Source organism: Styela clava, chromosome 4 (assembly GCF_964204865.1).
Source record: "Styela clava chromosome 4, kaStyClav1.hap1.2, whole genome shotgun sequence".
Taxonomy (NCBI): Eukaryota; Metazoa; Chordata; class Ascidiacea; order Stolidobranchia; family Styelidae; genus Styela; species Styela clava.
Window position 1 is genome coordinate 18,189,150 of NC_135253.1, and position 26,639 is coordinate 18,215,788.

At 33.7% G+C, this 26,639-nt stretch overlaps 1 protein-coding gene across 1 annotated transcript; it reads left to right on the forward strand.

Annotated features, from left to right (window-relative positions):
* Positions 1-9,572: 9,572 nt before the first annotated feature.
* LOC120326565 (chitin synthase chs-2-like) lies at positions 9,573-25,164 on the forward strand. Its single transcript, XM_078111957.1, has 17 exons — positions 9,573-9,839; positions 10,416-10,591; positions 12,679-12,769; positions 13,181-13,246; positions 13,544-13,792; positions 13,865-13,966; positions 18,543-18,631; positions 18,860-18,991; positions 21,742-21,947; positions 22,155-22,361; positions 22,665-22,785; positions 22,867-22,972; positions 23,045-23,297; positions 23,631-23,851; positions 23,955-24,156; positions 24,531-24,565; positions 24,851-25,164. The coding sequence occupies exons 1-17, from the start codon at positions 9,573-9,575 to the stop codon at positions 24,911-24,913; spliced, it is 2,586 nt and encodes an 861-aa protein (XP_077968083.1). The 3' UTR covers positions 24,914-25,164.
* Positions 25,165-26,639: the final 1,475 nt, after the last annotated feature.

Here is a 26,639-nt window from a genome sequence, read left to right on the forward strand (position 1 = left end):
CAGAAAACAGTGACTCTTTTGCAAATGATAGATTTTTGAAATGTATTCACACTAATACCAAAATCATATAGGTAAGTTTGTTGGTTATGTAACGCTGGCACGTTATTAGTTTCGTCGTAATCAGCTTGTTGCAGTTAGACTTTGCGGGACCAATGTTGTTTGTACTTACTGAATATACAGCAAACGAGACAAACTAGAAAAGCTCTGAACATGTATTTATTCGAGTAAACTAACCATAAAATTTGATCCCAGATTAATCGACTTCTTGAGCGCAAGCTGCCCGATCAAGAGCATATTTGCACTTTCTAAATGAAACACCAAGAATCTTCGAAGTGCTCATTTAGTTATTATACTCCTACTAATGTATATGTATCTATTGCTATATTATATTGTAATACCGCATACGACAGCCCAAGGGAAGCTAGCGACAAGCACTTCATTGGGTGCTCCCGAAGTATGCGAACCAAGATGGCGGACATCGGAACGTAACATGGGTAACAGGTTAGGGTTAGGCGATAATTTTTTTCCAATTTTTCTTATTTTAGTCCTATTATCAGTTCGAAGACTAGCCAAGAGCCTCCCGTAGTATTTCTACCTAAAATTATGGCCTAACCCTAACCTACTACACATATTACATTCCGATGTCCGCCATCTTGGTTCGCATACTTCGGGAGCCCCCTTCATTGATACCGCGATGAATGGACAGCGTTTTGACTATACAATTACTAACCCGTTATTTGCTTGGGCATTTTCAGCTTCATCCGTAGTTCCCATATAACCTATAAAATAAATGCATTTGAACAATTATTTGTAGTGAAAGCATAATACTAAATATTACAGACTCTTTTAAAAAAATATGTATATATATTCGTTGTTTTTGAACCACTCATCCGATGGGTCTATAGGTAGTTAAAAATCCATGCACCACGTGGGATCATGACAGTTTCACTTAAGAATACAGTCGACTGAAAACTTGGGACCTCACATTGAGTTTGTAAAATTTGCTAAAATAAGCAAGTAAATGCCTAATAAAAATTGTTCTTTTTAGTGAATATATAAGTTTGAATAAAAACCTACATTTTATATTCATAACGAAGTCGTCAGATTTTAGAATTTTATTGCTCGATAATTATTTAATTTCTAGACGTGTTATGGAAAAGATTTTGTATTTCTGCAGCCAAAGCAAAAACGAAAGCACTCGTAAAAGCTCTCTAAAATGAAAGTGGCTTATTAATTAATATTCCTGTTCAAACTAAAACGATGAAAAAGTTAAACAGTTGCGTGTGCCTAAGACTTTAAGAGGGAGTCGTTGTGTATTTGGTAAACATTTATGTCACGTACAAATACGAATCAACAATTAAATTATTAATTGAATATCTTATCAGTTGATGATGTAAGAGTTATAATGCGTTTCGGAGATATTTTAATGGTTAACACAACGAGCACTCTTCCTCTAACCATGCGCGCTTTTTGATATGAATTTTTCTGATTAAATGTCCTATTTATTACTTGTTTGCAATGTTATTAATGGAAAAAACTGAGTGAGTAATTGATTGAAATAAGAGACAGGAAATATCGGATTTATGTCAATGAAACCTTGCATTGTTTTAATAAAAATTTACCTTTAAATTATAGGATGTCAAAGCTGTGAAAGTTTGTCAAAATCAATGAAATTACATATCAATTTGTTCAGTTTACTTGGGCAATACTTGAGAAACATGACATATTATTGAACGGCATGTTGGTTTTGCACACTGCACAGACACAAAGTGTATTCAATTTGAGGGCATCAGTCGGTGACGTGCCCAAATGCGCCCAAGACTTTTTTTGACTTTTTATATTACTCGTGGTTTCTTAGACGATGTAGAGCCGATTCATCTGACCGACCTTATACAAGTTCTTGCTATCACGCATTTTTTTTCATTATCACTCCACTTAGTAGAATAGTTCCTCCAAATATCTTAGAATATAAATCTGTTGAATCCAATTAGATTTCTACTGATGTTATAAAAAGTGGGTTTTTAGGTTTAAATTCATGCATTTCGAAGTTACGAAGTATAGTGCCATGACATAATATAGCAAATTCTTTCCGCATACTACAGAACTTTTGATAAAGATTCGGATGTTTCTAAATGAATATAACAATACAACACCGATGCCATAACAACGTCTATTTTCCTTTCGAATGAGGTTCATTTTACTCGTAGTTGGACAAAAAGTGAATCAATGGGAAAGCGGACGAGTGAAAAGACGTAATCTTTCGATGATGTGGTCACGTGGGGTCAGGAATGGCATATGCAAAAATATCTTTGCCACACCCACTAGAAATACTTGTAATACTAAATTGCACAGCTGTGGTAATTCGGTCCCTCATTGTTCCAGCTTAGTTGAGGATACGGTTCTGGAGAACGAACAAAAAATATTTTGTTTTAGTTTTTTTGTCCATATATTTGAGCATTGTTCTGTTGGTAATTTTTTGAATTTGTGTCAACAATGAATTGTATATTCAGCAATTGAATGCTCACTTTTTGTGTTTAATCACGTTGTTTAGCCCCTGCTCAAATAGCAAACTGTCATTTGAATTATTCTCAGATTTTATTCGTTAGAAATATTATCCGCAGATTTGACATAAAGCTAAACGAACCTTGCTGAGAACTTCCGCTAGTAGATGGTCGATCTTCTGAACTGCTGATTACCCGTTTCTTTTGACTTTTGTTTCTATTATCAGGGACTGAGGGAGAGTTTACTGGTGACCTGTATCAATTATAATAGGATGTTGCATAAATTTAGATATTGAATGCTTTACCTGTGATCGATAATAGTAAATGTGATATAATTGAAATATGGATATATGTTAATATAGGACCAGTTGTAATTAAATAGTGGTAACCAATCGTGAGACTAACATTTTGGTTTGAGCAATACGTCCAAAATTAATAAACTAAATTAAGGCCTGGTTCCGCAAGTAAAACTATGAACATTTATGATTTTTCTGTACGTCTTTAGCGACTTTCGGTTGTCCGGTAAAAAATCTTACGTTTCCTGTTGCTTTGGTAATTCAGCAGACGACTTGACTTCTAACGCAACGGTATTGTGGAAAACCATTTCTTCGGTGCGACCAATAATAAGCGTAGATGTTTTCTGGGTATGACTCATTGGTTTAAAAACTCGTTGAGCTTGGGTGTGATCAGGAGATGAGGTGACAATGATGATGGGAATTTTCAATACGTTTGATGTTGCCTACAAAAGTCAAACATTATCAGCTACAACATGCACCAACATACCAACATCACAATTTTTCACATTTGCTAGATAAGTGATTAACTAAGAAATATTTTGATTCTGCAATGAAATTTTCAATATAGTAAAAAATATATAGTTCCATTGCATGTTGAGCTAGTTACCACAATTAAGTACTTACTTGGATAATGTTTGAATCGATGCCACGGTAATCGAGACTGAAAATTCTTTCCAGATATTCTTCCTTAGTTTCTTCGTTCGGAGGCTCTTCCCATTTTTCTGTGTTATTTTGTTTCATGAATTTTTTTTCTAAATGTTCATTACAACTTTTGCGAATCTTCTCGCGTGTTATAGTTTTGGAGAAACCATCACTGCGTATTTGTTGAGCTATAACTTTGAAAAAATCTTTTGAAGAATTTTCTCCAATTTTCCTATTTTCCGCTCGCAGTCTGTTACCTAATTTATTAATTTCGTCCTCCGCCATATTGGCGGAAGAAATCTTATATATATGATAATCTAAAACAACATAGCGAAAAATTAACATCGATGCTGTGCCATATACCCAATCCAATAAACTTTGATTTTATCTCCCTTTCTTTGAACAATGAACACATTTTGTTTACGCTGTGTTTTCTAGGTATTTATTATGACCTGCTTCGTTTTGTACTCTCGAATATCTATAAAAGTTTTCAACGTGTCAATGCTGCGCTAAGATTTCAGACAAATATCCCACTACTGGGGTTTATACCGTCCTAAAATAGCGACAAAATTTATTGCGGTCTTTGTATGCTATTTCGAGACTTCAAGTTAAATACCTATTTTTGAGCAACTTGAGAACCGTTTGGTTGAAAAGAAGGCAAATTAGACACAGTAAATTTTGATGATCTCAATATCGACCAATACAGTATTGTCCTCCAATTTAAATTCTTCAAATATAGTCTTTCGATCTTTTGTTTTTCCCTTTCATTCGTTTTAATTGATAATTTTTACAATGCTTGTATTTTTCCAACTTCCACATATGGGGGTGTTGCATTTTATCTCCTAACAAGGGGCGAAATGTACAAAACTTTTAAAGAAATCGAATTTAAGGTAACAAAATATTAGCTTTTATGCTATAATGTTACTTTCATTTTCCCGTCTCGCCAAACTCAACGACTTTGGCTAACATGTGTTTATGCATTTCCGTACGCATTCTTCTTATGGCCCATTACTTTCGTCCACTTCTACGATTTTCTATGATCAACAGTCCTCGTCCTACGAAGAAAACTATGAATATAATAATTGCAAGGGTATACGTTGCCACTTAACCATGATGATTATTAATGATTTGCTAATATTGTAAGCATCACGCCTTGCAAATGAACAAACAAAAGGAAATAATTTATCAAGAATTCCGGGTATTAAACAAACAGTCGAATTTCAAGTATATCTTCAAGTATTGTGACGTGAGTTATGCTAATTTAGGGGTTAGTCAATTGCACCATGCAATATCCTCCCATAAAAGCATCCTTCTTCGTTTGTTCATTGTGGAAATACTCATCGCACACACGTCTTGAACAAATAGGCAGAAGAGCGAAACCAACTTACTTGAATTGGGGAGAAAATTCATTGCCGTGCAAGCTATGAACATATTTTATTGTGTTGGAGCAATGGGCATGTTTTTTGTGATGCTGCTTACTCCATGCGCGTTTTGACTTTGTTTCTATTCAACCTCACTTCAAGATTGAAATCATTGGCCATGAATACCAGCCACTAAGGAACCTAATGAGTCAAGCTAAACGACTGTAATATTGGATTGCACCAATGTAATATTTATGTTGAATATTTTAATAATGAGATTCATGATATCTGTATGATGTTTTCCATTGTCACGAATATAAATATCGAGATCAAAACAGATCCTATTTAATTCAACAATGACAAAGCTTTTTCCAGTTAGTTTTAAGCAAGTTCGGAGTACAAACGCTAGCCAAGTTTCACTCAGAAAGAAGTTATTGATTAGCATTCACTCCATTGAATTACGCTTTCTGCTATGTCTTTCATACCATATTATTAAAATTTTTGGAGGTAATGAACAAGAACTAATGCTTCTGATTTTTACCCCGCGCTTGATGCTAGCCCTTGTTCTGGGTCCAAATCATGATATTTTAGCTCATTTGCATACAGAAACGGGCATTGGAAATGACTAGACAATCTATTCTTTCACCTCAAAGCCTATTGATTTTGTAGTAAAAGTAATTTTATGAATATGAAACTTTTTCTTTTTATAAAGACGTATAGATACGTCTGTGCCACCGAATGGTATGTTTGGAATGGCTTATATGAATGAAGATCCGAATGTACCATAAAAAGTAGGCAAAATATTTGTTTTTAAATTCTGTTAGGGAGACACATCCATCTTTGATTACTGACACTTTAAACTAGTGTGACTAAATCGATGACTTGATTGACAGGTAGCCTACTCCGGCCCCTAAACGCCGGTTGTCCCACTTCCAATTTCAACGTGAATTGAAATATCGAGTGATCCAAGTCACTTATCCATTACAGTACCAGGGCAAAATAAAAATTATATCGATTTCCCGATAATCATATGCGTTACGGTAACTTATCAGTAGCTGAAATTCGTTCGCGGAACGGTTCTTCCTTGTCATATAGGAACTCATTTCATTTCCTTTTATCAACTAAAATAATAAGTTAGGCTACAAAATTTATGTTGTTTACATCAGAACTGTAACGAAAAGATGAGAGCGTGATTCACTGCGGTACCATACCAGTACCGCAGTACCTGTTGCTATATGTAGGCCTGCTATTCGGTCATGGAACGGCATATAAAAATTCAATTTGCTCTTATCAAAATGAACAAATACGGTAGGCTAAATTTGCTAGAAAACCTACATTACCGCAATAGTAAGATCGCGAAAGGAATAAGTCAATTTCACTGGGTTACTTTAACTTACCGCAGTACCGTATCTGCCAGACGCTTCTTCTTTGCAAAACCAATTAATTTGATTTATCACGGTATTATAACAGCAGATACAACAGTCTTGAAATATATTCACACCAAGCGAAGCAGTGCAATACGGTTTATCGTACCTTTAGCATCACCGGTAACCCCAAAAACAATTTTTGAGCAACGATTTTCAGTAGGGTTTTGTTTTTCATCAATTCCAAAAAAAAAAACATCATGTTTTAAGCTTGTTTTGAATCAATTTTTTTCTGTAATTTTTGTATTTTTTATCGAAATACCCCTTGCATTGCCACGAAACTACGCCAAAACGTTGCATTCTGGCAGCTGCACATGCAGCCGGAATTATAATTTCGAAAATGTAAGTAAAAATTCCTATTTTGACTTTTACTCCTATTGCGTACATTTATCGCCACGTTTGTATCTCCACAAAGTCATACGATTTCAACCGGAATGTTTATCCGAGATATCAGAGAAACGTTTTGAGTAAGAAAAATTATGAAACTTTGCCAACGAGCCTATTACAAAAGCAATTAGTTCAAGGGCAGCCTTCGGCAAAACGAATGGGTTGTGATAATGAAGAATATGCTTACATCGGCGGGGATCTACTGATATAAACGATGAGACACCCTAGCCTAGACTAGGCTAATTGTAAGATGCCTCTGGAGCAAAGACGCCACAACTAATCTGTTAGGACGCCATAATATGGATTTCAAGTTCATGTATTGACATTTTTCTCATGAAATGAAAGCATTATTACGGTTAATGCTGTCCGGTTAATTTATGCTTAGCATACTTTGTTTTAAAAGTGGAAGGGATAGAGTTTTTCAAGGTTATACAAACTCATTTATTCGATCGCATTTCAAATTTCGCAAAGTGATTTCGTCGCAGTAGGGTCGGTCACGTAATGGCTTATCGGTTGCGTCTTACTGCGCCAACCACTGAACTACAGCTTGAGATGGTGTGTATCAGCCTCTATCGATACTTGTGGCGTTTTAAAAGGTTTATTGCAAATAAGAAGCGCCGAGTAAGTTTTTACATCCATTTTTCTTCAACCAATTTAAAACAAAAAAATTTTGAACAAAACAGGCAAAAAAACTTGATATTTAAAACAATTGTTTTAAAACAATTCTTTTTGAACAAATGCCTAACTTTCAGAATCCGCCTTCACGCCGACGTTTGACGGCACGTGATCATATGAATAATAAACATTATGTAGGCCTAAGCGGATCTAACCGAAATGTATTTGGTAACCTTTATATCACGTACGTACTTGAATTCTAATTCCTGCGACTGCTCGTGTATAAGTACACTTGTTAAAACTTGCCACAAAGTAAACAAGTGGTTTCCAAGCGGGTGGTAAGGTACAGGGAGGGCGCGATTGTACTTTTATTCTGTGAGTACTTATATTGTCATTTTATAATAAAGCCTTGTGAAGTTCTTTCAAAATGTCTTTTCTGCTTATGGAGCGGTTTTCCCCCACAAAAGTTGGAATGTGCGACGCAATATTTTTTTACCATGGCAAAAAAACGAGATTATAATATATTAGTGAATTATTTTAAATTGTGTGAGCAATGGTATATTCAAAAGCCACCACAAGCGTTTAGCGGTTTGTTTCTCAGCTTAGAATATATGAAACCATCCAAATTGAAACGTTTTTCATAAACTGAATATTTTGAATATCCACAAAATGTTAGAATTATATCCACAAATATGTTGACCAATTGTTCCGAATAATATTTCTATTTGCCACATTTCAATGTGCGAGTACGCTGTTTTATACCAAAGCAAACCATGAACACAAATGAAAGTAACTGATGATGTCATTGCAATAACTTGTAATTTGCGAAGTTGGCTACGGAAGCGTAACATAAGCCGTCATATTGAATAATATAAATATTCATACATATATAATACAATACATATATACGCAAAACACAACTATTTCTTCAGTGCGACAATAGGATATCACTTTATTTTAATTTGGATCTTGTTAGTGTGGGCTGACGTAAGTCGTCGCAATTTAAAATTAAAACTGAGAACAGTCTAAAAGTGTGATTTGCGTAAAAATATCATAAGAAGCCGACTGAAAATAAAAAAAATATATTTCAAATAAGCAAAACGAAAAATTTAAAGTTTACCAAGACCTTGCGCTGGTGCCATTTGACTTCGATAATGTCGCTTGGTTTTTCAAGGGCTAAATTGACCGTTATTTGTTTATTGGCGAGTAGAGAAACCTACGCATAGTTCGTCAATCATTAAATGATGATCACTGTCAAAGGCTGATTACGATACTTTTGTCACAAAAGGAGCACAATGTCTATAAAAACAGTCAGATCAGTAACGAATTGAAACAGTACGGTGGTCACAAGGGGACGTGGCGATCTAGAACATAAGCAGACAATTACGTGTCGTGAATGGAGAAAAGCGCAGATGAAAGTATATTTTCAAATGAAACCGAGAGTACAAATAGCCGAAAATTCTCATTACCATGGTTGGAAAATTACATTTGTGACAATGACTGTAGATTTCTGATTGATATAATTTTTTTTTAACTAATAACGTAATCAGACCATGAATCCTTTTTCTGATTTTCGAGCATTTCGTATTTATGAACTGGGTTTTAAGTGAAAATATTTAGGTCGTTGGAATGAACAAAATTTTAGAAGTTAGACGCTGCATACATGTTATTAATTAAAATAGAATGCGATTTGCCTTTAAATATTTGACAATCCGCAATCGGTGATAAAATATTTGACAGTTTCTAGTGCGATTTCCAAATGACTCAGAACACTACATTGATTTAAAGCAACATTCTTTAGATCAGCGTTCCCCAAATTTTATTGGCCACTGAACACTTACACTTTTTATCTCGCCTCGCGGTACACCAAAAAATAAATAGGTAAAATTGATAAAGACAAATGGTGTGGTGTAGCGATTCTCAAAGGGACTGTTGCAAGTTGCAAATGCGCCGCGAAAACTAACACAACTAAGATATGATTGAATATTTTACATATTCCATTCATTACATTTTTTTATTGTTTTCTATTTTAAATGATGTGTATATGAATCAATAAATTCATTTTCCCCTCCTATGCTGACGGTCAAGAAGTTAGTCCGCTTCAGTTCGACGGTGACGCGATATTGAACGGTTACCAATTTGGTAACAACTTCACGATCCCGAGATCGCCATGGCAACCAATATAGTCGTGATTTCATACTTTTTCCACGGAACACTCGGAAGAAGTTCGCGGAACACAGTTTAAGAAAAGCTGCTTTAGAGATCAGAAAAACTAATATTACCAACTTGATTTTCAGACTAAACCTAAAAGTTTTATTGACATGTAGTCGTAAAGTTTTTCCCAAAATGACGAAGGAGCAAATTGATAGTTTGTATCATAAATTGAAATCTAAAAATTTATTACTCAACAAGTGTCCGAGAGCGAATTTCTTCGAAGCTATAGCTGATCAGGCCAGACGTGATCTTTCTATAAATGAAACTGCTGAAAATATCCTAAAAACTTTATTAAGTCATCTAGTCCAAAACGTAGTTTTCGAGAACGATGCGCCGGAAGAGTCTTCAGGCGGACAAACAAAAGAGGAGAAATTGAAAAAAACAGACGATATTATCAATGTACGTTTGTTCAATTAATCTCATTTTTATCATTGAAATTTGATTACTTTTTCTCCTGGAATTATGCCCGGCCAAAAGCACAATGTGATTATTCAAAAAAATATATTGAACGAAGTGAACGCTGTGAAAGCAACATTTTGAATATATTCAACCGGTTGCGTTCCTGCGCTCTGATCATCACATAGAACGAGAACAATTATTTTAGCTACTATTCGTTTCGGTCCCTCGATACAACTCATTTTATACCAAAAATATTCATTCATCAAAAAAATTTCAATGTTTATTACCATTGACTGATAAAATCACTATATAACTTCCGGGAATCGCTTTTTGCGGTATGTTAGGCCTGCGTACTGCGTGACCAAATTCAGCGTGATAAAAAATAAATTTTCTTTTTCTGTAAGATATCTGTTACCGAACTATTCAAGATTTAACATGAAATCTATATCAAATTAATGATTTTAAAATTTTATTTTGAATTGATATTAAAAAATTGTAAATTCAGCATAACAAACTCGATAATCCTATCTAACTGATGGTTATACTGTATTAGTTTTTTATTTCTATTCGTTACAGGAAACGGGTAACTTTTTCAAGACTCGCATCCGTATAGTAACTGAAGAAGATGACGTTTTATATCCAAAGCAGGAAGTGAATGCTCCTTCTTCCTCTTCTGCTGACCAAAATGGACCAATCATTCTTGGCAGGATTACATGCGTTAAAGTAAAAAAAAAGCAATATTTCAACACTGCGTAAGTTTATTTTAAATTATTTTGTCGGAACTGTGGAATTTTTTCCATTGCGATTCTCTGATAAAAAAACATTCAATTTTCATATTCATAGTTAACAGTTAGGTAGGAATAAATCAATTATGAGAATTCTATTTTACAAGACCCAATACGAATTGTTTGTTGAATTTATACTGGCTTCGATCGATGAAATTCGAATCAGAAGAGTTTGGACATTGCGAAACTTAACCTCCATATTACGAAATACAAATATAATTGATTTGATATTACCGAGTCTGGTGAACTTAAAAGTGAAAGTACAAAAAAAATACCGAGGTTATTCAATCATTGGTGTACATACGCCGAATATTAATTGAAATGAGATTACATTATTGAAGTTCGGAGAATTCGTCTGTTTCCAAACATTGTTATCGCATGCTGGCACAAACTAATGTTTAATTCGTTCTGTGGGGTATCAATGTGTAAATTTATAATTTGTTTGAACTCTGATGCGCTAAAGCAAGTAATTTTCGCGTTGTATACGTGCATACTGGGTGCATACGTGCATACTGGGTTACAACCAGTAGCGGGATTCAGTCGGTTCGCACCGGTTCTATAGAACCGTCTCACTGAATTTTATGGGATCAGTGAACCGGTCAGCATTACTGGTTACTGTCAATGATTTTATGTAATAGAACCAGATGAAAAATATCACTTTTGTGATGGAACCAGCTGACAAAAAAATTGAATCTCACCACTGGTTACAACTATTAGAGGAGTTGACAAATTATTTCGCTTTTTTTGCCGCATACATTTTTAGCTTTCTTGCATCGACAATCCTATTTTAATATCTTAAATAGGAATATTCTATCCATAAAAACTTTCTAACGTCCATAAACAACTTTGATATAATTTGGCCTTACATCTGCAATTGTTGGTTTGGGCAACTATTAGAAATTCTAAATTGTAGTAGTTCCTCAAGTATTGTGACATCATTACGCCCGACCTAGACTGCAACTGACGATATTTTTGTGTACAAATAAAATGCGAGTGCGGTCACTCCACGATGTGTATTGCCACTGAACCCAATGGCACGAAGAATAATCAACTAATGCTAAACGATATACACCTCAAATATTAACCTTTTCCATGCCATTTTTTTTATCCTTAAAAACACATTTTTTTTTTACACTTGACATTGACTCTTAAACGAAAATAGATTGTCATCGTCCAATGTCTTTTGAGATGCCTTGCTTAAACTGCCGAAGTAAAACTTTCATAACAACCTCCATAACCACATCGTCTATCTTTTAGTTCTTAATGTGGTTATGAGTGTCAGACAACATCATAGTAATTGGGACACTAAATCTACAGCATATAGAAATATTTTGGGGGCATTCAGAAATCTTTGTGCGCATTAGCCGCGTTATGAAATAAGCAGTTTTCAGCAAAATTTGATAATGAAATGGCTAAACCTTGCCAAAATTTGAGATATTTATTTGCACCAAATCAGAGGTTCTTGCTAGAACCCCCTCTTTCACAATTTCTCGAGAATAATTATCTCTACCGTTCGCAAATTAATGAGACAGGGTCTTTCCCATTAGAAGCGCCATTCGTTTCTACAAGTGGGTCTGATCAAATATAATGGAATTTGTTGTATTGCTTTTCATTCGATTAATTATGCACAATCTAAGCGTTGCAAAAGCAAAAGATCACCTATGTTGGTCTGACAACCTGAGGACGGTATATGTCGTTATGGCCGGTTTATATATATGTCTATATTTCAGTTTTTTTACTCTATTTATTCAATTAAATTCAAGTCACTCGGTACAAATTCATTGTTTATAAGTTCTTTCACTATAGATAGTTGGATTTCCAAAATACTAAAAAATTGAGGATATTCTAGTTCTGATATAAAAAAAAGTTCAGATTTTTTTCAGACAGTATTTCCCGCAGAGAAACAATTAGTTTCTTATGGACATGGTTATTTATAATATGAAAAGTTACTGCTTTTCACTTAAAATAATTCAATTTTCGGAGTTGGATATATTTTGGGATAGGTATGTTGGTTTATTAATATTAAATAGCTTGTATTTTTATGTGCTTTGCAGAAAATACGAAGACAATTATATTGATTTCCCCAAGAAAACAGAAGAAGATCGCGGAAAGAAGGATGATATTTTGATGAGGTTTTCAGTCAAGGTTTGATTGGTTACAGTATTGCTGCTAAAATGTGATCAAACCAAAAATGATTTGTTGGATAAAACATAGAATTTTCGATACTCCCATAGTATGTGTACCAGGTTAGGTTTAGGCCATAATTTTATTCTGATTTTCCTTAGTTTAGGTCTATTACGAGTTCGGGGACTGTTTGCGTTAGCCACGTGAATAAACCCGGCCCATAGGTTTCAGTCTCTTCACACAACTTGATGTAAAATAGGCGATCAAAATTAGTTACCTCCATACTGGTACACATACTTCTGAAGCGTTATTCACAAGAATACATGCGAAAGCTAACCGCTATCTGTCCGTTAGGCAATGATTGTGATTATTTATTTTACCTTGAATGATGTGAACCCACACTCTAGTAATAATCCGTAACTTTATTTGCAGGCAGCAAAATGGGTCAGCACGTTGGTGATATTCGGTGCCGTATTGCTTGGGGCTCTTGTAACCAAGGTACAAATGTCGTTTACGGATGTAATATTTGTTATCAATTTTTCAATGTCACTAAATAAGATGAATTCAGTAGCGTTGGTAACAAAAACTAAATCAGCAATGTCTTTGATATATATATTATGTATATTAGCACAATAAATTAACGGTTATTTAATTTAATACCTGAGTCTTATGTCTTAGCATAATGTTTATGATAGCGTTTTATCTATTTTTCGTGTTCAACATATGTTGTACATCTGTAATTCACTAATAACTATACTTTGTTAAATATGCAATATGCAATATTTATTTTTTTAGTCTACACTTTTTGTTCTCGCCAACGCCTACACACAAGACTACAGTGATAGCAGATGCCCATACGTGAAAGAAGGTCAAGTTCAACAATATTATTATCCGAGATATATGGTCATGTTAATATTGATGAGTTGTCTATGCTTTCCTGAGGTTTTGGTGTTTTTTTATAGCTTGTGGAAACTTTTAAAATCTACCAAAAAGAAGGACACAACAAGTCCCACAAATAAATTGGACTGGCGTAAACTCGTGCTGGTAAATAGTTTTGCTGTTTTGATCTACATTGAATGTATATGAATTTATGCTGACATATTTTTTGATTTTCAGGCTACTGTTCCAGATATATTTCACGCTATTGGACTAACCTTTCTTGTTTTGAAAGTGATTCCAAACATCGATGCTACCCTGGCTTGTTTACTGTTTCCACTTGTAGGTCTAGTCCCACCATGGATTACCATTTTAACTAAAATGTGTAGAGCAAATAGTGTTGGCGTCCAAACTTCAACAACGTCTGAACAGCCCATTTCAAATTCAGACGGTGTGGACCCTCCAACCAATTTAAAAATCGGAATTACGTGTGTAAGTAGTGGATATCATATTTTTTGTATTCATCAGTTTTCTCATTTTGTGTTATCTTTTAGTGCAGTGGTTCTTAGTTGTTGTTTTTTTTTGCCTATTTGACAGGTTTATCGAACAAGTTTACAAGATTTACCCCCAATATAGCCATTAGGGATCACTTCTTGAAAAATCGTCAAAAAAAGTATAAACAGCTCTAACTTTAGACGCGGAGTCTCTTAACAAGAAGAATATCTACAAGAGCAACAACAACGGCAACATAATAATTTCTTGCAACAAAACAAGCAAATATATGTGGTTTTTGTTTAGTAAAATCTCTTTTCACAATAACGCAATTTACCCCTAACAATGGAGTAATTTCCCCCCGGGGGTAAATTCAATGTGAAGAAATGCTGTTCTCATGATATTAAGGTTACTAACTATTTACGTTCTTTCTACAGTGTCTTCTATCGGTCGGTTACTTTATTATATGTGGATCAGTATACGAACAAGATCGTGACATAGGGGTTACCGCATGTACTTTTTTATGTAAGTAAACTTAAACAAAAAGTATGTTTAAATTTGACAAATTTTTTATTCATTATTAATTTATTTATTATTCATTATTTTTATATTCACAACATTAAAATGACCAAATTATGTAAAGAATGTTCATTATTTTTTCACAATTACTGCTATTCAAAAACTAAAATTCAACAATTCGAAATTCTAGAAAATAAACTTTTTTATTTTATAATAAAATTAAAAAAAATATCCCTAATAAATACAAATGATTCAATAATTTTATATACAAATACATATTATTTGTTCCATTTTTGAAATAGTGAGAATATCAGTTAGTAAAATTGATCAAAAATTCTTCAGTCTTCCATATATGTCGCACAAGCTATTCCAATCAACTAAAATTGTTTCCATTTAAGCATTATTTCTTTTGTCGACTCGTTATTGGGAGAATTTTGTTTCTGACTCTTCAAGACTGAGAAATGAACAGAAATTTTGCGAATACGCAAGATTTCAGATCTCCGCCGTTTCTTCAATATTCAGAATTATCGTAATAGGTTAGTGAAGAAATGAACACTGATATTTTAGATTGGTGATTGATTTATGGGTAAACTAAAATTGCGGAATTTTTTATCGCTTGTATGATATTTTATATATATATTTTAGATTAATATACTTAGAGCTCAAGTTTTGATCATTCTTTTAAAATGTTGAATATGGAATACACGGAATTATATTATGCATAATATGCTTAACGTAACAAGACAACTTTGTTTGCATTCAGTGAGGATATATAGAAATGACGATTTAAATGTTATCACCTGATGTGATGCAAAGTTCCATTAAAGTTAGACTGGATAATAATATTCATATTGTATTCAATTTTTTTAAATGCCACCTTTCCAAACACATGCATCTATAATAATGTAAACACATTCCAAATAATGTCTTCTTTATCCTATAATAATATATGTATATTTTTACACAGTATCACTATCTTTTGCTATATATGCCGGGATTGATGGAAACAAATTTGTTGTCTCTGAACGAACAGGCGGTGATCTGATCTATTTCAAAGATTACAACAGGATTGACAAAAGATGCTCAAGGTTCTATAGATAATATTTTTATGATATATTGCTGGCTCTGATAACTAATATTTCAAACCTATTTAGAGAATGTAGTTTTAATAAGTTTTAACATATTGCTACTTATGTTGACCAAATATCCACAATCGAAAGCAGACAATTTATATACAATAACGCCTATTAATATTCAAAGTTCATTTGTGTTATTTAAAATTCGTTACAAACAATATTCTACATATTTGCAGAATAATGACATCATTTTGGTTTGTGGGAATAACGCATTGTCTGTCATCGCTTGGAACGTTTTTATTCGGCACTATAGCCTGCAAAACTCTTATACAAATACAAGGATTCTTCATCCCGTTGTCAGTCGCAACACCATTAATGAGTGCAATTTGTGGAGCTTTCTCGATGATGCAACCTTATCCTGAAATGCTTACGCTGATGGATTTCTTTGGAATGAGTATAAGCATATATACTTTGTTTACTTGTAATGTACACGTCATATATGCATACCGTTCCATTTTTAATTATTAAAACAAAATCTATGTAATCAACGTCTAGCCTGAAACATTTGGGTTAGCGCACAAATGAGAGTATGCATGTCTTTGAATAATTATATTTTCGAAAGAACAAATCAAGATGACCCAGCCAAAGTCTTAATTTACATTTCACATCAATATCTGTTTCGATTTTATAATTTTTCAATTTAAATTCCATCTAATAAACCTTTCCATATACTAATATACAAGTGGTTATAAACAATGCTTCTTAAACGTTTAGTTTATTGAATTCTACAGCTCCAAAATATCGCGATGTAAATGATTTCATCAGTTGGAAGACTTACCAGTTGGATGATTTGTGGAAGATGATGCTGATAGTTGTAATTGGTTGGGCAACTGCATCGATCGGCCTTTCCTTATTGACGTCTTATATATGGTATAGGATTCCAAACAAATTAGAAAAGTAAAATTATTTATTTTATCGACTGTTAAATAAGCGATAAAAACTTTCATCAAATTATTAAATTAAAAAATGATTTTTTTTAGAAAAGAATTTCTGTTCGTGAAACCCATATTTGCCGGACCATTTATAAGCGAATCCTTGATGTTAAATAGAAGGCAATACCCAAGAAACAATGAAGTACGTTGTCGGAACGAAGAAGTGGAGAGTACCACTACCATTTATTTTTTTGTATATATAATTATTAATATATAAAACACAGTTGGTCGGTACAGCTACAGCATTATTAATCAATAATCATAGAAACTGCACAATGATAATTCATCAAATAAAATAATCTATTATTGTACATCTTAAAATTTTCCGTTTTTTATTATGATCTTCTAAATTGCCATTTTTGTATGCAATGTACAGTGACAAAAATTCTTATGGATATATAAAACACAGTTGATTGGTACAGTTACAGCATTATTGATCAATAATCACAGAAAATATGCATATATAATAATATATGTATCTTACAACGATATAGATAAACCCGGGCAGCAACACTTCTTCTTGTGTTCCGAAAGTTTTCTTGTGCGCCACCATGTGGCATGAAGCTGAACAGGAGATGACTCAACTGTTAAAAAGCATAATGAGGTGAAATGCTCTTAGAATTATAACAAAAGAATAGAAAATCTTAAAGTTAATTTTGATGAAATAGTAAGTTTTGCAATAAATTTATATTTCCATGTTTTTATAAACATTTTTACTGGCATAATTAGGTCACTACAGCACAGTAAAAATAAAACGACGATATTTTAGTAATGATATTATAAAGTTAAGGGTGACTCAAAAGTAAGTATACACTTTTAATTTTGATTTGCTTTTCAGGTACTCATCATAGAACGTTCATTTCTTAAGGAAACATAGTATGGATAAGTAGTAAAATTTAGGTATTGTTTGCATTTTTCGACAACTCACACATTGCTACAGATACAGTTTCATAAAATTACGATAAATAACATAAATTGTTCGTCGTGTAGGAGCCGAATTAATTCCAAATTGCTAAAAATCAATTTTGCACCTCATTTCTTGCATGGGGAATATACTTGTCATTTTTTAGATTGTCGAGAAATGCAAACAATACCCAAATTTTACTACTTCCCATACTATATTTCCTGTCGAAATGAACGCTTTATGATAAGTACCTAAAAAACAAATCAAAATTAAAAGTGTATACTTACTTTTGAGACACCTGTATATCCGTATAGGCTACATTTTACATTTTCCTAGTTTTAAAAATGTATAAGCATCCTAACCAGATTAGTCTGGCCAATGGGTGACAATTAAAATTACAATATCCATTCAGATGTTTGGCATCACCGCACTAGTTGCATGTATCATTATTAGATTGCACATGAATTAATCCAAATATAGTGGGTTTTGGTTTTGCTTGATAAACGAATACATATAAAACAAAAGTCACTTTATGCCTTGCCATTTATATGGCTGAATCTTCAGACTTGAATCAAAACTCAATATTTAGATGTTTTTTTTCACGGATTTTTTGTTTTTTAGACTCAGTCAGTACGTCAGTAACGACGTGGATAAATTTGATTTTGAGGTTAGCTGTGATCTAATTTTATCAAATTATCTTACATTCAAACTAGCTTGTAATATTAATGTTTTATTTACTGTCATCTAATATACATTGAAATATCAAAGTAATGTTCCTCTGATTGTTAAAAAATAAGTAGCAGTGTAACGGTACACTAACGAATGGTTGTAAATGAAGCAAGGCTTATGTAGTCTGAGTTGAGTGAATATACCCAGAGTCATCACACCAGTCATCGTTTGTCACTATTTACTTGAATTGGGTATCTTTTAAACAGGTTCACGTTTTATTTGATGATGCTTTCAAAGATGGACAATTGAACGATTATGTCAATCGCCTCCTCGAGTTAATAGGACCAGCCGCTGAGTACGTATACATGCATAGTCTTTGTTTTGGGGTATTTAGTCCAATAGCCAAGAACAACGCCCATGCAGATGTACAGACAAATATAATTTGAACTAATCCTTCCAGTTAGTAAATTTTCATTTCTGCTTTACACAGAAAAAATTACTTCTTAAAAAGCCATTGTTATTTAGTAAACAAACATTAAAATAGTATATTGTAGATAATAATTGTTTTGATCTAAACATTTAGGAAAATTCCAAAAGGCTCCAGCGATAACATCAAAGGCACGTCTTGTGAAACGCCATACGGTGGAAGAATACAATTCGAATTACCATGGGGAAAATACTTCAATATACATTTGAAAGACAATTCAAAAATCAGGTAATTTTTTAAAGCTATAATGTTTTTGTATTAAATTCGATAAATGTAAATCTGAACTCAAATGTAAAATGTTTTGAATAAACGTAACGAGTAAGTAAGTAAGTAAAAAAGTCTTCTATAACAAATTAAAATGGAAAATGGAAAATTGAAATATGAAAAGCGTAGACATATACTGAATCACAAAATATAGTCGTTTATAAAATTATTTTTGGCATTATTTCTGTAAAACTGTTGGCGTTCATTTTTTACCACTCAATCCAATTTTTTGAATAATCAATATTGTCGCCAGATATATATTTTCGCAGTTCCATGTAAATGTTTTTGTCGCTGTTTTTACCTAAATGCAGCAGTACCCAAAGGAGGCGCTAGTGCGCCACAGTGATTTTCTAGGTGCGCGCCGAAAATTAACAGAATTGCTTCAAACGTATAACTAATATATATATGGTGAATATTTTACATATTGTACTTATTGGAAATGTTTTCATTTTTCTTATTTGAAATACTGTGTATATGAGTGCACGTTGAGCAATTCGTTGACTTGACATCAGATTTTGATCTAAAAACAAACCCTCAGTCATTAGACGAATTTTGGTCAAACATTTGTTTAGAACATCCACAAGAGCGCGCAAGAAATCTCCGCTTACTTTTGCCATTTGCAACCTCTCATTCTTGCGACGCTGACTTTTCTGCAGTGGCGTCAATCAAACAAAATAAAGCACGTTTGGAATAGAGAAAAAATGCACGTGTGTATATCAAGTATATATATATATCGCGGATTAAAAATACATGTACAGAGCAGCAGCTGCGTGCAGGGGTGTGCAAACTGCGGTCCGCGGGCCAAATGCGAGGGCAATTAAAAATTGTGCGGCCCGCGGAGAAGTGCCAATTTTGAAGGATGTGCCCGCGAAAGAGTTTTCAGTTTAATTAATCTGGAACGTGCGAGCAATTTCAATCACATGGCGTCGCCTATACCAGTACTCGAGTGCCACTGTCATATCAGTCAAATTAACTAGAAAGATACTGTTAGAAAATACACAAAGTTTTAAAAGCGTGTTTCTTTCTCACTGAATTTGTTTAAAGTCGGTGTGACAATAAATTTAAATAACAGTTTCTTTAGAAATTATTGCGTTTTAACCCAACATTTCTGCCAGGACCCCGAACAATGCCGTAAAATCAATAATATAAAAATAAACAATTTTTTTGTGCTTGCATCTATGGTAGAAACTTTACCTGCGAAAGGCTCTGGATACGAAAAATCCAACTTACGAGAATTCTCATCATAAAAATATTGCTTCGGCTAACGTAAAATTTTCTACATACGAACGGCCGAAAACCAGAAACAAAAGCGTGTGTGTAGTGACATTTGTTTCTTTCAGGATAATTTAATGCAATGCTTGAAGCACGGATGTTCAATTCGAATTTAATATTCGAATATCGCGAACTTCGATTATCGTTTTTTGTGTTTTTGAGAATACCGAATTTGGCGCACATATCCTAGTGCCGCCGTCAACGTTTGGATTTGAAACCTTTTACAATTATTTCATTTTTTATTGCAGTAAATAAAGCAAATATTGCAGTAAAGTAAAGTAAGTCGGCATGAAAGGATTTCAATTAACGCTGACTTAAAGTGCCCAATTCACGTCGAGGATGTTTTTTTATTTGAAAATATTTTACAATTATTATCGCATATTTCCATTTTGTCGAGATAGTTTGTGCGGCGTTGGCAATAAATCTAAAAGTAAATTGTTTTGTAATTAATTGTTTTCATCCTTTTATTTTTATAGCGACCGAACATAAGACCAATTTTTTTTTATTTTTTGCATTTTAGAGAGTATAAAATAGCTCTTAAATATTATTTACTATTTATCGCGGCGTCGTTGATGACAATGTTGTTCAGTTTAAGTTTATGATATTACATTATAATCAAAAATAAAATCATAACAGCCGACATGAAATATTTAAATTAGCACCGACTCGCAAAATAGAAGAAGATTTCCGGTCCCAATTATCTTTTATTGGCTGATGGGGGTTTGGGAATCAGGTTCACTCATTTGATAATGACAATAATCGCGTAATTACATTTACGTTTTTCTGAATCAACGTTTGGTGTCGTAAGCAATATCAAAATTGAAGCCCATGGTTATCTGCCCTGCCACAGGCCAATCAACTAACTGCCATCCCATTGGCCCGTTCGTTTCTCCAGCGGGTACGTACAATAAGTCTCACTCAGTTTCAGTTGAAAAGACGCTGATACACGTATCAGTTAGTACTAAAAAAAAAAATTAAAAATCAAATAAAACTGCAAAATAAAAAGGGTAAATTCTAATTCTGAATTTCATGTCCGTGTGCTCATTTTTGTGCATTACGTTCTCTCTTAAGTTTCAACTTTTAACGCCTTCTCCGTTCCAATTATGGAAACCTCTTCGCAAGTACGAAATTATTCAAGGTACACGTGGTAAGAAAGAAACAGAGAAATACCTAATAAAAACTACAAATGTTTCGTATCCAGAGACTTTCGTACGTAGAGTTTCTAAGTGCGGCATGCGGTTTCACCCAGTTACTTGTATTTGGCCCGCCTGTTAAAAAGGTTTGCACACCCCTGCCTTAGTCATGGAATACGTGAAATCATGCAAAAATACAAATTTGAATAATCAAACCGTGTTCTGAAATCCAGCAAAACATTTGCTGTTCGGCAAGGCTTTTTTCTATTGTCGTGATAGCACTTAATATTTCCTTAACTTACATTTTAGACATCGAAAACGTTGGTCGCAATGTATGTATATGCACTACATATTGAAATATTTACAAAGGGAAGAGAACTTCGACTTGGAAAATACTTATTTGCTTGCTCTAGACGGAGATGTCGACTTTCAACCAACTTCATTGACAACGTTATTGGATTTAATGAAAAGAGACAAAAATCTTGGTGCTGCTTGTGGCAGAATTCATCCAATTGGTATCATTTCATTATCAAATTGCAATTTAAAATTTTTATTGCTCAGCATCCCCATATGGGATATTTGATTTTTTGTTTAATCGACAATTTAGGATATCGTGATACTTTACCTAATTATTCCAGTTATAGGATAAACTGCACATTTGCAGTAGCAAATTTACTTAATACTATGGATCTGTTTGTAAGTTTTTTTATTTCATTCTGTAGGAAGTGGACCTGTCGTTTGGTTTCAAAAATTTGAGTACGCAGTTGGACACTGGTTGCAAAAAACTACAGAAGACGTACTCGGATGCGTCCTATGCAGTCCTGGATGTTTCAGCTTGTTTAGAGGATCAGCGCTAATAGAACCAAATGTGGCTGGAAATTACTCTAATATTGCTAGTAGTCCACAACAGAAAATACAGTGGGATCAAGGTAAAAACTTATAATATGGCAGGTAACTTTCTGGTTCAAATGAACAGCCGTGATAAATTGCATTGTAATGAACATCCGCATCTTTGCAATATCTTCATTACCCATTTCACTCATATTTGAAACAAGGGAACCCTCATTTATAGGAGACTGGAATATTTTAAGTTCAACCTGGCTTGTATATAATTTAATATGCCAATAAACATAAGTCGAAACCAGAATAGTTAGTGTTTGAATCATTTATTCATAACAGCAATATATCTAAAAAGTTGAAAAAACTGACATCTAACGGAATCAGTTTTGCAGGTGAAGACAGGTGGTTGTGTACACTATTGTTGAAAGCAGGCAAGAAGATTGAATACTGCGCTGTCTCCGATTCTTACACATTTGCACCAGAAGAATTCAAAGAGTTTTATAACCAGAGACGGTTAGACATCTCAACAATTTAGATCAAATCCAAGTGTTCATTTCATAATTTTGGCGATTAATGATCCCTTTTTATTTGCAGACGATGGGGGCCATCAACTTTAGCAAATGTATTCGACATTTTACTAGATGCAAAACTAGCTATCAGAGAGAATGAGTGCATAAATCATGGATACATTGCTTATCAGGTGGCTTTGAAAATAACTGATTTATGTTCCAAAATTTTCCCATGTACTCAACTTATTTTCCAATTTTTTCAGATAGGATTAATGGCAGCGTCCCTTCTCGGACCTGCTACTGTCGTTCTAATTATACAAGGAGCTTTTCAATATGTATTCGGCATGAGTCCAATTGGGGGATTGATGGCTGCACTGATACCAGTGATATTTTTTGTCATCATATGCTATACTACCAATCTCAATTTTCAAATTATCGTGGCTCAAATTTTATCTCTCATCTATGCACTAGTGATGATGGCCGTTTTGGTCGGAGTTATTGGACAAATGGTTGACAGTAAGATATAGATATTTATTCTTCATTGTTATCGATCAATTTAGTAATATCAACTGGTTGGATGAAATATGTTGTTACATTAGTACAAAATCAAATGTTGAACTAACACCAATGAATTCAAACGTGCTTTACTGTTTATGTTAACTTACTGAAAGTTGTGCATATTGCCCAATTTATAAATCGAGCCGCAAAATTTATTACCGATATTATCAATTTTAATACTAGCAAAATATGCCTCAAAAGCAGGTCGACGTATAATAACAGAAATCTGTATTACCTATTAAAAATGTGCTTCGTTCACTCTAAATTTGATTGATTTTTTCATCCTTTCAGATATTTTGAATCCCACTTCTTTATTCATGTTGGTAATGATTGGAATGTTTGGAATAACCGGCATATTGCATCCATCGGAGATATTGTGTCTACTGCATGGTGTTTTGTACTACATATGTGTGCCCTCTGCTTTCATATTCCTTGTAATATATAGTTACTGCAACATGCATGATGTTACATGGGGCACAAGAGAAGAAAAATCTCCCGACGAAAACAAACAGGTCGCAATACATAAATGGTTATTATTATAGGCCAAACATCGATAGCAAACAAACGGGTGTTTGTTGCTTTTTATTCTTTTATAAATTTTCTGATAACCTTTAGAAAGCACCTAGCAAAGATGGCGGCGACATAGAAATGCAAAATAGATTCAACGGCAGTTACAGTTGCGGTTGGTTAAACTCGTGCAAATGTGCAATGTGCTTATCGCCATATAAGACAGTTCTTACAGAGGAACCACGGTATGAAAAGAATATGAAACAAAACGAAACACGAGGAACGCAGACTGAAAATCAAACGAGTTCAGGTATAAAATTCATTACTGTTAAATAATAAAATTTTACAACATATAGCTACCAGGTCTATACGACTTTAGATTGTCAGTTCATCCGTTGTAACAAAATTCTGGGCATGTACCTCAAATCCAATTAATATAAACCAATGAAGTTATAATTTCTATTTTAAAATGATCCGTACATAGATGGTTTTCATAATTTCTTTGTTGAAAAAAGTTACTTAATGTAAAAAGTCGTCGAGGTATATATACGAATATTTCTTTCTGTGACTGAAATATAACGAAAACTTCAAATGATAGGCGGAACGCAATATATATATATATATATCAATATTTTAATTATGCATTCAGTAAAATATATATTAAACAGCATGTTTGGGTTGCAGATGAGAGTTCTAATGAGAAGACAGCATGTAGAAAGGTGAGTCGTTATTTTATAATCGTATTAAATAGACAATGATTAGGTTTTTATAATTTGTGTGAAACCTCATTCCTTCAGTCTCAGAAATTTGAAAATTGTAAACAAAAACGATTTAAGAAATGATGTGCACAAAATACCAATCAAATTTTAATATCACAACAATTACATCATTTTTTTACTGAAATCTGAAAGTAATAACAAAGAGTTTGACGTAGAAAAAAAATCGTAGACTCGATATCCAAAGGACCTACATTACAACTAATCTTTTTCTTTTCAAATGTCTAGCAATCGAAGAAATGGTGGAATCTGGAAGATCACGCTTTATTCAAAAACATGGAAGTTTTGTAAGTTTTTGATTTTGCTTTATTTATAGCGTTGCAAACTTAGAACTCTATGGGGCAATGTATTTCAATGTACAAAATAAGGTACACCTGTAGTATGTGAACCAAGATGGCGGACACCGGAACCTAGTATGTGTACCAAGTTAAAGTTAGGTCTTAACTCCAGGTATAAATACTACGGTAGTCACTTGGCTAGTCCCCAAACTCGTAATAGAACTAAAATAAGGAAAATTGGAATAAAATCATGGCCGAACCCTAACCCGGTACACATAGGCTATCACGTTTTGTTGTCCGCCATCTTGTTTTGCATACTACAGGAGTACCCAAAATAATCATATTGACAATACCAATTGTTCGGATTGCAATATTGCATTGGGCAATATTGTTCGCGGCTTTGAATCGAGTGGCTAAATTTGGTTAACTCGTATTTCAGAGTTTTAGACGACAAGGAGAAATGGTTTTGGATAAAATTGATCAATGAATACCTTTCGCCTGTGGATCCAAAAAAGGAAGAAAAGTCGAAGAAAGACATGGGAGGAAAATTAAAGGATTTTCGTAATAAGATGACAGCTGGCTATTTTTTTATTAATAGCATTTGGATTGTTTTAACATTCTCACTGACAATGATTATTCACGACGTCAATATTACAATACATGACAAATATGGAAATGCTATTGTGGTGAGTTAATAAACTATCGTTGCTATTAATAAATATCGTATCATTCTTGAATCGAGTGTGATACGATCAATCATACCGTCAACAATTTTGGGCGCTTCTGAAGTTTGAGTACCAATATAGAGGTAACTAATTTAGTTCGCCTATTTTACATCAATTTTTGAGAAGGGACTGAAACCTATGGACAGGGAGATGTTGACTTAGCTAACATTGACAGTTCCCGAGCTTGCAATAGAACTGCAACAAAAAAAATCGGAATTGAATTATTGCCTAACCCTAACTTGGTACACGTACTTCGGGAATACCTCATTTTGATTTTAAATTATTCATGAATTTTTCTCGTGAGTCTCTCCCATGCATAGTTGTAATGATAATCGGAAGCTGAAGTAACTCTCAATTTAAATTAGAGAAAGAGTTCAAAGTAAACATAGAATGTAAGAGTTTTAAATTTTACAAATGTACTATATACACTTCTTGCAGCTCAACCCACTCGCGTTCTTCTTTTTGATATTTTTTGTCGTCATCCTATTCATTCAATTTGTCGCAATGCTTTTTCATCGATGTTATACTTTTCTACATCTCATGGCAAAAACCGAGTTTTTCGGTCATACGAAGGAGGGAAGTCGCCTGGTCGGTTTTGTTGTAATCAAGGATAGCGCGGGTAATTTCCTCCAACGTTCTCAATGATAAATACAGCGGTACTTCAACAGTATCGATCCGATAACAAATTCATTGTAACGTATTTCACAATTTACTCTTTATATTTCAAAATGTGAAACTATTGTGCGCGACCACTTGTTTCTCGAAAATTCACAAATTACAGAATAAACTAATGAATGACTAATGAATTTGTAGCAGTGACATGAACATGAAGGTATCATTATCGTAAGCTACATGCCGACATTATTGTATGGTTAATATGATCCTTGTGAGTAGAATGACAAATGTTAATACAATGCCGATCCAATTGCAAGATACAAGAAATGGTAATATTTACAAATGACCACGCTTCCTGCAGATTGGCTGTACCCGCCCAATTACCAGGTCTTTTATTGG

Bases quoted from the DNA above. Each gene is read 5' to 3' on its own strand.
- LOC120326565 (XM_078111957.1), top strand. From the start codon at position 9,573: ATGACGAAGGAGCAAATTGATAGTTTGTATCATAAATTGAAATCTAAA. The intron at 13,247-13,543 runs GTACAAATGTCG...TTATTTTTTTAG, and splicing joins TTGGGGCTCTTGTAACCAAG to TCTACACTTTTTGTTCTCGC. The intron at 18,632-18,859 runs GTACGTATACAT...CTAAACATTTAG, and splicing joins TTAATAGGACCAGCCGCTGA to GAAAATTCCAAAAGGCTCCA.